This window comes from Pholis gunnellus, assembly GCF_910591455.1.
Source record: "Pholis gunnellus genome assembly, chromosome: 11".
In the NCBI taxonomy this organism is placed as follows: Eukaryota; Metazoa; Chordata; class Actinopteri; order Perciformes; family Pholidae; genus Pholis; species Pholis gunnellus.
Genome location: NC_136538.1, coordinates 9867909 through 9883107, shown reverse-complemented (window position 1 = coordinate 9883107; position 15199 = coordinate 9867909). Strand labels below are relative to the sequence as shown.

The 15199-nt window shown below is 42.9% G+C and overlaps 1 protein-coding gene across 3 annotated transcripts; it reads right to left on the bottom strand.

Annotated features, from left to right (window-relative positions):
- Positions 1-1223: 1223 nt before the first annotated feature.
- Positions 1224-14408, bottom strand: rrbp1a (ribosome binding protein 1a). 3 transcript variants are annotated; one of them, XM_079168522.1, is made up of 27 exons: positions 14243-14408; positions 11837-12686; positions 10632-10786; positions 10375-10497; positions 9679-9831; positions 9327-9445; positions 8978-9131; positions 7774-7912; positions 7444-7625; positions 7327-7361; positions 7164-7239; positions 7026-7063; positions 6831-6912; positions 6685-6722; positions 6511-6589; positions 6330-6419; positions 6112-6207; positions 5930-6019; positions 5750-5842; positions 5586-5636; positions 5398-5490; positions 4904-4987; positions 4590-4667; positions 3888-3971; positions 2685-2783; positions 1878-2021; positions 1224-1771 (listed from the first exon to the last, which is right to left on the bottom strand). In XM_079168522.1, the coding sequence occupies exons 2-27, from the start codon at positions 12666-12668 to the stop codon at positions 1733-1735; spliced, it is 3246 nt and encodes a 1081-aa protein (XP_079024648.1). In that variant the 5' UTR covers positions 12669-12686; positions 14243-14408; the 3' UTR covers positions 1224-1732. The 3 variants fall into 3 exon arrangements, with proteins under 3 accessions (XP_079024648.1, XP_079024649.1, XP_079024647.1); XM_079168521.1 differs by having other exon boundaries at positions 1225-1771; positions 6685-6725; XM_079168523.1 differs by lacking the exon at positions 4590-4667 and having other exon boundaries at positions 6685-6725.
- Positions 14409-15199: the final 791 nt, after the last annotated feature.

Here is a 15199-nt window from a genome sequence, read left to right as displayed (position 1 = left end):
TAGCTAAGTTTAATCTTCATTCATATTTCCTTACTGCAGTCATATTTATGGACTCAATGATATATCGATATACAGTCAAAACTGCACTCAGATTTTTTTTTTGCTTGTGCAGTATTTCACACAAGTATAACAGCAGCAAAATCTATTTGCTATTTAAGGATATAGTGGAGTTATGTCTGTCTGAGCAGAGACTGAAGTTGTGCTCCCTCGGTGTGTTATCAGTTTCTCCTTGCTTTGTTGACACAGCCGAACCAGCTGAGCATGCTGTTAATGCATGAGTGTGTCCAACTGGTGAGCTCACGGTCGCAGCGTTGCACTGCTTTCACAGTTCCAACTGATTACACTTTCCTGACCGCCAGATGAATAGTTTGACTTTTTGGGAAAAGACTGGCTGGCTTATTCAGTCTTGGCAAGAGTCTGAATCCAACACATGTTTGCTAAATATGTACCTGGAGCCTGCAGTGTAGCGTAGACTGAAAAAAGAATATCCTAACAGTTGCCAGGCAAACCAGTGGCGACTCCATGAAGTTACTGGCCCAGTCCATAACCCCCTCATGAAACAGCAGAGATCAATTTTAATTAAAGATATCTTTCAATCTAAATCAGAAAATAATCATTGTCGGCCTACTTTGCAACTCATTTTTTGGGCTGCTCATAACTATTTCCTTCAAAAGTAAACCAATGTTAATCATGGCCACCACAGTCACTAGTGCATTTATTTTTTCCGCTTTTTCTATTTCACTAGTAAGTTTATATCTATACTTTATTTAGTTTTTCCCACCTGGACCAACTGTTGAATCTGGTCCTATCACACATTTTCTTAAGTCAGTTAACCTTTGATGCAACCTGAACCTTAATGTGTAAAGCTTTAAGCAACACCACATTTTTAAAAGGCTTCAAAAAGCACTAGTTTTTAAAAGGGTAACAGAACAGAGCAACTGTAGTTCATATCACTAACTACATTTATAACCTAATTTTGCTGTAACATGGTAGCCTCTACTGCAAAGAAAACCAAGACTGTTCTCTAAACAGCGGAGTTGCAGCTTTCAACCCTGGCAGGATGGTTTAAGTTTTAACATGCAATCATCCTGAGAAGACTGTTAAGCTTTAAGTGTCATAAAGAAGATGTCGGTGCACATACATCACCGGATCTGAAACTATATCAAAGTACAACATACTCAATAGCCAACTTTGCTTCCTGCCTGCACTCATTGGACCTAAACAGCAACTGGGACACTGAACAGCAATGATGTAGAGCTACACTGTAGTTTATTCATTCATACAAATTCAATGTGTGTAATTGGCAGCCAGCTACAGAGGAAAAGAGGCCCCAAAGGTAATGAAACATTGAACCATAAAATGTTCCCATCATTCAACCACATAGAAAAAGACATACAAAGTAATTGCACAGGTTGATGTACGTTTGACGTACAATCTGTTTCCCTTTTTAACACTGAACTATGGATAAATGTCTGGAATATAAGGCAGGGGGATAAATAACTTCTGACATAGCCAGAATTGTTGATGGAATGTGGGTTTCGATAAAGATTGTAGCAGAATTACCTCCTAATCTTGCCTTAAAAAAATTTCATAATATCAAACATTTGATTCCTACAGTTGCAACAAATGCAATCAACTACAGTACAAGAAAGAAATAGTTTTGGAATGCATAACTATGGTAATCATAAGGCATATTTGGCAGTTTTTTGTAGTGTCTGCAGTGAACTTCCTCTCAGACGGATGTTCCTTCCTTCAGCTCCACGTATTCTCCCTTGAAAAAAAAAAGAAAAGAAATATGGTGTCAAAAATGTACACGCATACCAAAACAATGAGCTTAGGCGTGAGCATGTGTAGTCTGATCATGTCAGTGGTCTCACCTTTCCTTCCAGGTGCTCCTGTAGTGTTCCCACCGTCTCCCTCTCTTTGGTCAGCTGCTCCTGAGTGGCTTTCAGTAGCTGCTGGAGCTTGGTGGCCGCCTGGCCCAGATCTTTGGACAGCTTCTTCTCCTTCTCCAGGCGCTCCTGTTCCAACAGCGGTAGCAAACATTACATCAGTACAAACTACGTCTGGTCACCGTTTATCTGTGAAATAATTTAGTCCTGCTTCTTTTCACAATAATAGTTTATTGCAGGTCATTTTTGCCAATATAAATCCCACACTGTACAGTATATAGTCATCTTTACATGTACACACTGAACATAACCATCTGGCTTCTGTACATCTGTTCAGTATTTATTTATTTGCCCTATTTGTTTTGTTAACTCACAGAACACTTGACTTTAATTTGGACCGAAGCAACAGCCAAGTGGCATTATGAAATATAATTATTAGGAAAAAAAGGAGGTAAAACAGACTGAGAAAGATTAAATCAATCAACCTGCAATATCCGCTGCTATTGTTTAAAAGAATATTTGAAATTGAATAATTTCCCAAATTCATGGGTATATTTCAACTCATAATTATTTTTTTCTTTTCATGTCTTATTTAATATTGAACACTTGGGCCTCCAAAAAGGTAAAGACGAGTGCTTTATAGACTTCAAAGACCTACGAGTTGTACTGAAGGTGATCACTAAACTTCAAATACATTTTTGAATCACAGCATTGAATTACAAAGCTGATGTGTGTGCTTCGTTCCTTTTAGGAGCACATGTCACTCTGATACTCATTCATTTGTTAACGCACCTTGAGCTGTGGAACATCTTCTGTGTCCGCTTGTGGTGACCCCGCAGAAACGTTTAGAAGATCCAACTGAGCCTGAAGTTCTGTTATAGTCTTCTGGGCCTAGAGGTTGACAAAACACACACTTATGTTATCTACTAGAGTTCTTTAGGCCGAGACCACACGTACACAGGAAAACTGGGTTTTAAGAGATATCCCGTCCACACAAGCACCAATTAAAAAATTTAAAAAATGAATCTACATCCAAATGAAAACGCAAAAACATGACTGAAGCGCTTTCAAGGCCAGTAGGCAGGTTGAGAGACACACATACACACGTCAATGTAACTGTACGTTTATGTGTAAACACGTGAAAAGGTTAAAACCAGCACTATTTCAAACATGTCCGCCATTTCATGAAATGTTGCCTCATTTCTGACGCCTCATAAGGACGCGACGGTGCGCACTCTGATGTTACAAACCCAAATCTTTCCTGTCTGCGTGTTAAACAGAATTTCTAAAAATCTTAACCCTAAAAATGCACACTTGCAGAGACGCAAAACACTGTTTGGGTGTGGACGAAAGGCCAAAATGCTTAAAAAAAAACAATAAACGTGTGGACTCGGCCTTTGTCACCTTCTGAGGCCCGTTTCACAAAGCAGGATTTGGGGTTATCGAGGCAACTTCAGGGTAAAATCTGGGTTTTCAGTCCCACGACAGAGGTTCACTTCTTACCGGGATGGATCACCATGATTACTTGTGCTGAACACATAACCTGCTCCAGAGTTGGAGATAAGAGATCAACTCGACGAACTAAATGAACAGATATATGACATCACGGTGTCATCTAGAGCACAAGAGATCTGACTTATATTCAGTTAATGTGTTGCAGATGTATTCCGATGCCGTGTGTGACAATATTTTAGCCTCATTCTGTCATTTGTAACCCCGGCGGTGTGAAACAAACATGGGAGAATTAAAAAAAAAAAATCTGTATATATTCGCTCATCATATATTCACTTACGTGTCAGCGTCTTGAGTCGTGTTTTACAGTCACATTAAGGTGATGATAAATTATGGAAGGAAACCCTCTTACTGCTTTGAATTATGTTTTTATATTTCTTTAGTGAAGCCAGATAACCTAAAGATACCCTGTGTATGTTGAACTCGCTTAGTGAAACAGGCCTCTGCTGTGACAATACCAGAAAACCAAAGGACGGCTGCTACCTGCTCAAACTCTTCTGAGAGCTGCTGTCTCTGAGCCACTTCCCCGTGCAGCTTCTCAGTTGTCTGACTCAACTCGTTCTGGAACTGATGGAAGACAAAAATGGCATACATACAATAAATACACACAGAGAGAACGCATACGTGTCTATGCAAACATTCTTGTGCAAAAGCAGTGGCACTATAAACACCACACATACACAAACAAGCTGCTCGACCGATGTGCCAAGTTAGCTGCCTCTCTCTCCATTTCAGGGGAGAGGCTTAAGTCAAACACAAACGTTCCGTTGATGTTAAGAATCGTACAAACAAAGGAGAAGTGAGCATGCTTAAAAAAGGTGAGAAAAAGCAGTAATTAGAGTTATGTCGGCTGAGTCAATGCAAACAGTGGTTAGCATAAACAGCCGCTGTGTCGGAGGAATACTGGACAGACTTGAAGACCTGCAAAGGGTCACGTGTATCCGTGTACTGGAGCCACATCCTTGATTTACGACACGGGTTTGACCAAATGTGTCAAACTAGAAGAACACGTCTTAATAAATACAGCGCAACAAATCAATCAGTTTGCTTTTGGGATTTTATACTAAATTAAATATGGCTTAGTTAAGAAGTATAACAAATTAAATCCTAGAAGAAGTGTCCTAGTCACTGTCCAGTACTCTCCGACAGGAAGTGAAGGGTGCCCTGTGAGCTTTGCACCCTGACCTGACTGGGTTGAGCCTCAGCTGGGCCATTCTGTTCTCGCTGAGCCTGCATCGTGATCTCGCCCAGCTGCTCTCTGACCTGAAACAGGAAGCCGTCACTGGTTACATAACCTCCCATCCATGAATCCCCTTTGTGTTACACGTCACCGTATCTTGTTGGTTGTGTCGGTTAAAAAGGAATTTCCACAAATTCCTCGATGTCTCATATATATATATATATATACCATGTCTTCCTCTCACCTCGGCTGCTCTGGTATATGACTGTGTAAATAATGTCGTCCCGGGGACGGGAAAGCAGGTTGTCAGTAAAGTCACCTGTGAAAGCTCCTCCTTGTGTGCCTGGGCCTCCTTCTGGGCCAAATCCAGCTGGCTCTGACACTCCAAAAGCTGCAGCTTCAGCTGCATACAGAGCACGTAGACACAGTTGTCAGACAGGTTTTGTTTTAAAGAGGTTGATACCTTTAAATGTGAGACTATATACTAATATACTATAATATGAGTCTCTCTAGGATTTCATAAAAAACTCCCACAGAGCATATGAAGCATGGATTGTTAATTTCTAAATCTCATTAACTAGACAAACCTTATCAAATACAATTAAATCCAAAATATAATAAGAAAAAAAGCATGGGACTCATTGATTGTGATGTAGAAATATTATAACAATTAATACAAATATAGAAAATGCTTATATGCTAATGTAAAAAAAAAAAAAAGCCCACCTCCTTAATAGGGAAATTGCACATAAAACATTTTTTAGGAGCAGTCCTAGATCTAGTGAGGTTGCTGTGATCTGTAGATTTACGTACCTGCTCATGTACCTGCTCCATCTCCTCTGAGGTCTCCTGGTTGTCTGACTGCTTCTCCAGCTGGGCTTCCAGAAGCATCATCTGTTCCTTCAACTGCAACAACAAAACAAACCAAACCGGTTTACACATGTATTACCTGCTAGCTTACATCAAGGGGAAATTTGTGTGAGTGTGGGAGAAATCTTCACCTTTTCTACACTTTGGTTTTCTGCCTCCAGCTTGCTGGCCTTCTCCAAAGCCTGGTAACGTGTGAGAGGGATTATTGTGAGGTTTTAAAAACATGGAAAGGGGACCCGTACTTGGTGGGAAAAAAAGTACAAAGTCATAGTGATTTCAAGGACTTATAACATACCTCACTCAGCTGTTCCTCTGAGTTCGCCATCTTGGACTTCCATACCAGCTCTTCTTCCTCCACACTCTTCTGCAGATGTTTTAGCATTCCTTCCTGAAGGAATAGGGATGAAATGAGCCGATTCAATTTCCCCCCCTATTTTACACTAAAGTTTGAACTGAAGTTTCCCCGATCGCTTACGGTTTCAGCCAGGACTACCCTGTACTGTTCACATTCGGCCTGCAGTGAGCCATTGCTCTCCTCAGCCTCCTTCAATTTCCCGAGCAACTCCTGAGACAAAGAAAACGCATTCAGAACTTGTTCTGCTGGGCTAAGTATTCAGTAAGCCTATCAAAGTCAAAGTCTATCAAATTGTGGCTTACAGGCACCGCTGTGCTTGACTGAGACTCCTGGCTCTCCTGGCTCTGCTGGCTGACAGTCTCCTGAGCCTTCTGCGTAAATACTTGTAACCAGTTGGACTAAGTGAGGGGAAAGAGCAGAAATGAATAATTCATGCGCACCCTATTCTACTGAACAATGACCAACATCAGGAAATAATAAACGATTCAGCAACTCCTCCTGGGAAAACCTCTGTTCCTACCTGCTCCGTCTCTACGGGTATCTGTGGGAAGAGTGTCTGGAGAGTTTCTTTGGTTTCACTTTGAAAAGCTGTCAGCTCTGCCACAACGCTCTGATGAAACAACGGACGGCATAATCAGGAAGGCGATTAAGCGGAAAGCTGTCTCAATTTATAAGCCACTAGTGTGTAAAGAAAGCCTTACTGCATCAATGGCCGTCTTTTCGCTCACTTCTCTCAGCTCCTCTTGTAGTGATGAGACAAGGGCATCCTTCTCAGTCAGGCTAGCCAAATAAACAAAATAGTCAAAGCTGAGATCTAAAACAGACCTAAAAATATGCCGGACTGATTTTCTTCTCACATGCCAAGACCCATTTACCTTCTCTGTAGCAGTCCCAGCTCTTCGGAGGTATCCGACTGCTGAAAAAAAAGTGGATATGCAAATGAGTCATTGAGAAATACATTATGTTCCAGCATGGCAGCTCTAGAAGTGAAATCACACAACACATCAAGAGGTACACTTACTGGTGTGTTGTTAAGTTGCACCATCTCTTCTTTGAGGTTTTTAAGTTCATCCTGAAGCGATGCGATAAGAGCGACATCCTCACTATAAAAAGGGACACATAAATTGGATAAACTATAAATAAGCAGAGAGCCAACAAAGGTGCGGAGAATCCATGAGATTTGAGTCAAATACATAGACAGTAAAAAGAACCATACCTCTTATTTCTTTCCTCGAGCTCAACAATAGTGTTCTCCTGTAAAAACAGCAGATTATTTTTGATTAGTAGTAAAATATACATATATCTTTTTCTTGATTTGTTCATACATCCAACAACAGATGTTTGCAACACTTACAGCAGCTTCCTGCTTCAATTGCAGTTGCTTCAGTTCCTCGTGAAGAGTGTTCAACTGGTTGGTTCTCTCCTGAAGGCTGCAGAAGGCACAACATTACAATCAATACAATGGAACAGCTCTGGATCTGATGTCGACTCTGAAGAGAGGTGGCTCAAACACTTACCTGAGATTTAGCTGTTCCACTTCCGCAGCGTTCACCTGCCGGGATCAGACACAGCAAACATGCTTAGGGGTGTTCAAGGCCATTCCAGAAAAGTCAAACTAACTAAGCATGTCCTACCTGGTCATTATCCTCCTCCTTTGTGGTCTGATTGGCCTCTAGCAGTGAGTTGATGGAGGCCACCTGCTGTACAAGTTGGCTGTTCTCTGTCTGCGTCTCCTCTAGCTGGGCAGTGAGGGCGTCCACCTGAGCAGAGCGCTCACCGACATCAGCCTCCAAGCTCCCAATACGCACTTGATACTCTGCAGGGACAAATCAAAGCACTCACAACCTATTTGTTATCCTGTGATATAGCTACTGACTCCTATATACGCGTTTACTATTAAGATGTCAACTCCTAAGCCTTAACATCTGGTAACCACTCAGACTCTGTCCCCCTCGTTGTCTGACCTGAGAGTGCGCTGCTGTCCTGCTGGGCATTGTCCAAAGTGGCCTGCAGGCTGTTGTTTCTGCCCTGTGTTGCCCTGAGCTCCTCGCACACCTCCTCCAACTTCCTCTGCAACGCCTGCTCACTCTCCCCATGGCTGGCCTAACGTCGACGACAATCATCAAGATGTGACAAACAGCAGGGGTCAGCAAAGATTCACAAAAGGAGCCGACTTGGCAGCATTGATTCACAAGACAAAAGCGGTGCATTTCTGTTAAAATATCATACGGCGACACATTCAGGGAAAGAGACAAAATAGAAAAATCCCAGATAATCCACCTATTAGACAATCAGAATATGATTTGGCTTGAGAAGTGCTTTGAACTGGAGAGGATTTTGAGATGATTAGCTTGCCTTTGCTTCTATGACGGACTCAGTCAAAGAAGCTCATTGTTTATGACAGTCCAGCAAATCATTTCACAAAAGGGAGCGAAACTCAACTCAAAGACAATAGAAGCATCTTGCATCATTTGAGCATGTCCACTACATTGACTGACGGCCTGAGCCATTGCACAACATGTTTGAAGACCATAAACTGTTGGGACGCATGTTAGTAAATGATTAACTAAAAAGGAACACTTGAGTGACAGGAAGTGCTGACTCACTTGCTCCACACAACCCGTAATAGTTGAGACTAACAACATTCCATCAGTGAGGCTGTGAATATATATGTATATATATATATATATATATATATATATATATATATATATATATATATATATATATTCGACAACTGCAAATGAACAGCTAATGTAAGACAGGGATGTACCTCATGTCTGAAAGCCCAATGCTGTAAACATCGTTAGACTGTTGCTGCACATTCACAGCCTTCTACAGAGGGCTGGAGAGAAGAGGTGCTCAGACACGCACACATTCCAGCTGCTGCTGCAGAGAAGCATTTTCACTGCACCGCCATTATTGCGTGGCTACATTCCAACCCGGCCCTGAGCGACGTGATTATAAGGCAATTACACTTCATAAGAGGGTAGGTGTACAGGTGGGAAAGGTCTTAGTTACAGAGTAACTTCAAAAATGCAAGCTAACTGGCTGCTCAAAACAAGAAAATAAAAGACGTAAAACATTTTGTTTTCCATGCGGAGACTTGATCATGTCCAATGTCATTTATAATAGATATGATGTGGTGTTCCCACAGGCCAGGCCAACCTGCAGCAGGGAGAGCTGCTTCTCTGAAGCGGAGAGCTTGGCTTCTAGCCCTTTCCTGATGTGCTCATCAGCAAGCAGACCATCTGTCTTCTCTCCAAGCTCCTTGGTTAACTTCGTGCATTCCTGACGCAGCTTGGCCAGCTCCGCGTTTTGCCTGAGGACAGAACAAAAGACAGAGACACAGGGAGAACAAGTCAGGGCAAATCTTCAGGTTTCGTACTCCAAACACACCTTTGGATTTGTACACAGTGTACTCAATGATCCCTTTAATTCGTATCAGTATGGACAGGTAAAATGCATATCGGCATGTATCGCCGCTTCTCATTTGCTGTTGCAGGGAAACACTCACTTGCTCTCAGCCTGACTAGTGGCTTGGTTGAGGGCGTCACGAAGAATGGAGTTCTCCTGCTGTAGACGGGCCAGCTGGGCATTGGGGCCTTTTTCCAACTGGTCCTGCAGGCTGACAATCTGTAAAATAGTTTTACAGCTTTTTTTAAGCCATGTTGGACTCTTGCCCTTTGGACAGCTGCTTTAAATCCTTGTCAAGACAACTTAATAAAAAAAAAAGAAAAACTGCATTTTCACTTCGAATTAGCAGCTAAATGACTAGGAGTGAAATAGAAGGACAAAATGCAAACTGAAATGCACTCATCTGATTTAGATATAAAGAAATTGTAGTATTTTTTTGTATCAGAACCGACCTTAGCATTGAGCCCCTGGGTCTGCGCCACGTGGTCCTGGTAACTAGCCTGCATGCGTGCTTGCAGAGCAATCATTTCTTGCTCCCTCTTACTCAGCTGGGAACTCAGCCTCGTCTCCACACTGGCCACCTTCGACTTCTCAGCAGACAGATCCTAAAAAACAGAAAGCCCGATAAGAGCAGATTCTGAGGCCAAAGAGCAAAGAGACATTTTCCTCTAATGCCAACATCACGACGACGCATCAAGAAAAAAGTGAAATGTGTAAAGCAATACATGTAAAATATATTTCTGTGAAATTTGCTGCGACACCAACAGTGGATCATTTCCTGTTCTGTCACCCGTCGGCTGCCATAGATATTACAAGAGGTGATGTACATTGAAATTGAGGAGGGAGTCAATGCTTTTTAGTGGACGTGGCCTGTGTCTTGCAGTTACATTCCTCTAGTGCCACCTTCAGGACAAAAGATGAAGTGGGCTGCAAATGTCAGTGCACATTTCATGTTCAGAAAATAAACCCTTTTAATTTAGGTAATTACATTGGTTTGTTCCTCCACTGCCACCTGCAGGCCAAACTACACTTTTTGCCTAACTAGTGAAAAAGATTTTCATCTATGCAACGATTTTGTTTTCTGTTGCAATGAGTATTAGGAGTCTCATGGGGCTGCCACCAGAGCTGTAGACAAGTGTGCGTCTAACCTTGGTGAGGTCTCTCAGGCGATTCTTTGTCGCAGAAGCATCCTCTTGTTCTGCCGCCAGCTGCTTCTCCTTCTCCTCCAGTTGTTTCTTCAGCATGGCCACTGGGTCTCCTTTCTGAGAGGCCTAAAAGTGCATACGTACACAGAAAGACAGCAAAATCAAAGTGGGTCTCCCTTCAAGTGTAATACAGTATGCACTCAGCGAGCACTCCAGCTAGTTCAGCAAGGGTCCTCATCACTGACCGCAGCGTCCATTACCTTGTGCCAGGTGTCCTGAATGATGCCCACTTTCTCAGACAGGATCTCGATGAGCCTATGAGCCTCGACCTCACTGAACACCATGCTACTGATGGTGGACACCAGAGCCTTGTAGGGCAGGTACAGAGGAGCGTCAGCGGAATCCACCACTGCCACTAAAGAGGCAAACACAAGACATTACAAGGAAACCCAGATTAAAAGTGGCATAATATTAAAAAAAAGGTATTCAGAGGTTATTTCATGTTTAACAGTAAACAGCCGGACCATTTTGAAGCACACTAGGTTGTCGCAGTGAAGTCTGAATTCCTACACTGCCACAGGAAAAGGACAAGGTTGTGACTTGTCCCTTAGGTTTGGGCCCCTGGGCAGCTTCGGATGGCAAAATGATGGGGCCCTGTGGCACCAGGCGGAGACGAGTCTAGGGCAAGGGAGAACCCCACTCCACTCCCTGCCCATTGTAAGGGCACTGAGAGCCTTTGTCAGCTAACAAAACAGGGCAGTGGTGTTTGGACAAGCTGGCGTGCTCTATGCCCTCCAGAGCCGAGTGCCAGACATTACCCACAGCGGCCATTGGCATTACTTTCTGCGCTTCCTGCTAGAAGTTCATCAGTACTGACAGGGCATCGCTGCCTTAGATTGTGAGTGTATGGGCATGCAACTGTACAGACATGCCCCCACTCCACCTCCAAACACTTGAATACTATCACCAGTGTTATGGCTAATGTAGTTCCTGCCTAGATAACAGTTTCCACGCACGCTAATTTTATGATTGTTCTAGAGTAACAACATATTGATAGACTACAGTGGCTTTGCTCCTTGATACGCAGTGAAGGGTTTGTGGGCAAGTTTCATTTGCAGAAGCTACACCAGTCCTCGAACGAAAGATGACTGGTTTAACAGGAAAGGAAGTCTGGCAGCGGGCTTAGCCAAGACCAAAAGACAAGCATCTACCGCCTAAAGATAGTGTATAGTTGTGCAGTGATTTTGTCATCTGCAGGTTATGTGACATCCTTCAGAGCCTTCAAGCTACTACAGACATTCTAAAAACTGATGCGCTGTCTGTGTTATTCTTTCCCCACGCTGAAAACATTTTGAGAGAGACAGTGCAATCTTTAACAACCACTTCAGAGATATATCATTTTATCATTTTTAAAAACAACACAAACAAAATGATAAATGAATATCTCTAGAACATATCTGCTTACCAGGCTCAGTCTTTTTCTTAGAGGCCTTCTTCTTGGGCTCCTGTACTTTTTCTGCCACAGCAGGGGTCTGCTGAGATCCAACTGGGGGCACTGCCATCACTGGGACATCTTTAGTGACAGCTTCCAGCACTGGGGCAGTCTTGGATGGAGCAGGTGAAGGCTTGGCTGGGACTGCAGCAGTCTTAGCTGGGGCTGCAGCCGCTTTCGTGGACGCAGGGGCAGACTTGGCTGGGGCAGGGGCAGACACGGGGGCCTGGGTTGTGGCAGGTACTGAGGAGGACTTGACTGTTGCAGAGGCAACCACAAGTGGGGCTGTTTTGGAAGAGGCTGGCTCGACCTTAGCCACCTTCTTCTTCTTTTTCTCTTTTGGTGAGGGTGCAGGTGAGGGCTCACTCAGGGCAGGGCTTGGTTCAGCAGCAATCTTTAGCTCGGCGCCTGCTGGTGCTGGGGCTGCAGTTGGCTTAACTTCAAAATCAGGGACAGGTTCAGGTTCAGGTTCAGGGGCAGCAGCTACAACTGGGGCGGCAGCAGGCTCAATGACTGAGTCATCTTCAACTTCCTCTTCAACTTTTTCAGGCTCTGGGATTTTCCCATTGGGCTTTTCCTCTTTCTTCTTTCCACGGCCCTTCTTCTCAGATACTTTGTCCTTCTTCTTTTTGTCAGAGCGAGTGGACTGTATCTTACCCAGCTCTCTGCGTTGTTTAGCCAGGGCTTCCTCATAAGAGGTCTCCTTCATGGAGAAGGTGGAGACAAGAGCGATCCCGAGGGCAGAGATCACCATGAATCCACCAAACACCATTATCCCAAGGGTCTGGGGGTCATAGATATCCATTGTTCAATTTCAGTTGACCTAAAAAGAAAGTGGCAGACTTGTCAATACAGTAAACAACTAGTAAATAATATTTGGGATTTCTAACAAGTGGAGAAAAAAGTACATAAACTAATTCATAGGCAAGTCAAAACTGTAATACCACCCACAGTATTTCTATGTGCCTCGGCTAAATTAAACTGAACCGACAGCAGCTGTAATAAAAGAGTAGTGATGTGAAAAGGCCTTTCTTGAGAACAACCACAGCCTTTCCCTTCAAAGGCCTCAAGATGTCACTATTATCCTCATAAACTTGTGCCTTGAGGCTGACTATATAATGCAGACCAGCCAATCTCATAAGCACACTCTATGACAAACAGCTGCTCAAAACCCTCTTATCATACAGCCCTCCACATTGGGTAAAACACGTGTGTTCATGGAGCTCAGTTGGCTGTTAAATTCCTGTAAAAAGAAAATAACCTTAGGCTAAATCTTTCAGCTATCCCTTTAAGGCTCCAGAATATTTAACCTGTAGGGGGTGTTTTTTGGCTGACAGCAGTTTAGCGTCATTAAAACCCCTTCTTTGATTTATTCTGGCAGTATTATTAGTTACAACCGTGTTTATATTATGGATATAGATAGTTATCCCATCTGAGAATATATATAAATGGAAAAGGTCAATGTGGAGCTTTACTGTAAAAAGAAAACCTAACATTACGACACAGTAGAGTAGAAGTGCTGAGCTGCCAGAGGCTAGAGTCCATGTCCAGAGTTTGTACTGCCTCCTTATCTGTGATGTCACACGTCACCGTTACTCCACTCGCACTCAACGGAGAATCACGACTTCAAGAACAACGAGTCAGAGACTTCGAGGATGAAGACGCATCTCCAGAGAACATTAAACTCGCTAGTGTGCAACCACTACATACTAAAATACCTTCAGGTGCATTAGTGCATGGACAAGTCTTAACTTTATTTAGCAACGCCGGTAAAATATGTAAACGCACATATTTTCTTTACTTTCAAGACGGTACTTTTAATTTACTGCAAGCTTGAGAAATACACGTGCAAACTGAACATAAACGTTTACACTTTAATACGTTACTTTATTGCAAGACGCATCGACTTCCACGAACTTCCCAGCTAGTTTATTAAAAATCAATAAACTAATGCTGTGATTACTATACCGAGACAGCAACTACAAAAGCCTCTAAGATGCATGAGACTTTAAGACACACTACGTAGTTATCCATTCAAACAGATATTAAAACAAGAAGGACTGTGAGCAATCCGGTAATTCATTTTAAGTGAAACGCTTTGAATTACTACTCATAAGCTAGCATTCTAGCTAACACTATGAATCAATGAACTTGGCTCTGGTCCTGCACATTAGTGTCGGTTTACGCTACACAATTGGGCCCCAGTGCACGTAATAAAATTGTGAATTAAATAGCTAGTGAGGGGGGAAACTCTAACATTATTTAAGATAACTTAAATGGGTTGTCTCTCAGTATTAGTTGTTAGCTCAGGAGATAGCTTCCACAGCTAGCTAATGCTGGCTAAAATAAATAGAAACATTCCAAGACTCCCTCACTTACCTCGCTGGTGGTGTCGCTGCGTCTGCTTGCTTCAAAGGAATGGAGAGGAGCGAGCAGCGTTGACTTGTAACCGTCAGCTGAAATGACTTCTGTGTAAATGCTATTTATCTAGCTAACTAGCTTTTTTTTTCCTCCCCAATGCTCTTCCCCTCACTCTGCTGGAGAATCCGTGGTCTGCTGTGAAGTCGTGGCACTTCGAGCTGGCTAGACGTGCTGGCCCCGTGCCCCAGATAGCTGCCATGAATCCAGAGCGCTTCTGATTGGCTGGAATGCGCTCGAGCCGGAAATGAGCATGCTGGGATTTATAGTCTTCTCTGTGTGTGCGAAGACTCACATAGTGGGACCGTTTTCAGTCAAACAAAAGGTTCGTTTAAAGTGTATTCTAGCGGCCGTCTACTCAAGAAAAGTGCTCAAGTAGGGTCCCGACCTTTATTTTAAAGAGAACACTGCGTAGCATTAATAGTTTTGTTTGCATAAACCTCGAGTTTCCCGAGTTTCCTAAAATCATTTCGTTCCAAATCCAAACTGCCTGTCGGTATCATTTATGCATCATGTATCAGCTTCTTCTGTTCTAGCTCTTCTCTGAAGCTATATGATGTTTATACTGAAACAAAAGCCAAAGATGTTTTGTTGCCATATGGAAAGGTTCAAGATGTCTTTTAAAAATTCAGCCCCACACTTGTAGTATCTTTGGGAAGGTTGGTATATTGAATTTATAATAGAGTCCTGTGTGTTTGAACAAAATTATCTTTTATCTCTGATGCATAAATAGCTTGTACTGTACTGCTACAACTATAGAAACCCACTATCTTTTGATAGACCAGAGCATCAGGATCATTTCGCATCCAAAAGTAAACCTCAAACATGGAAACAGGGCCTCCCAGAAAGGATTATCATTAGCCACACCTGAGTAACATTGTTAGCACAAGTGGCAGTCCTTCTCGGAAGGTTTGTTTT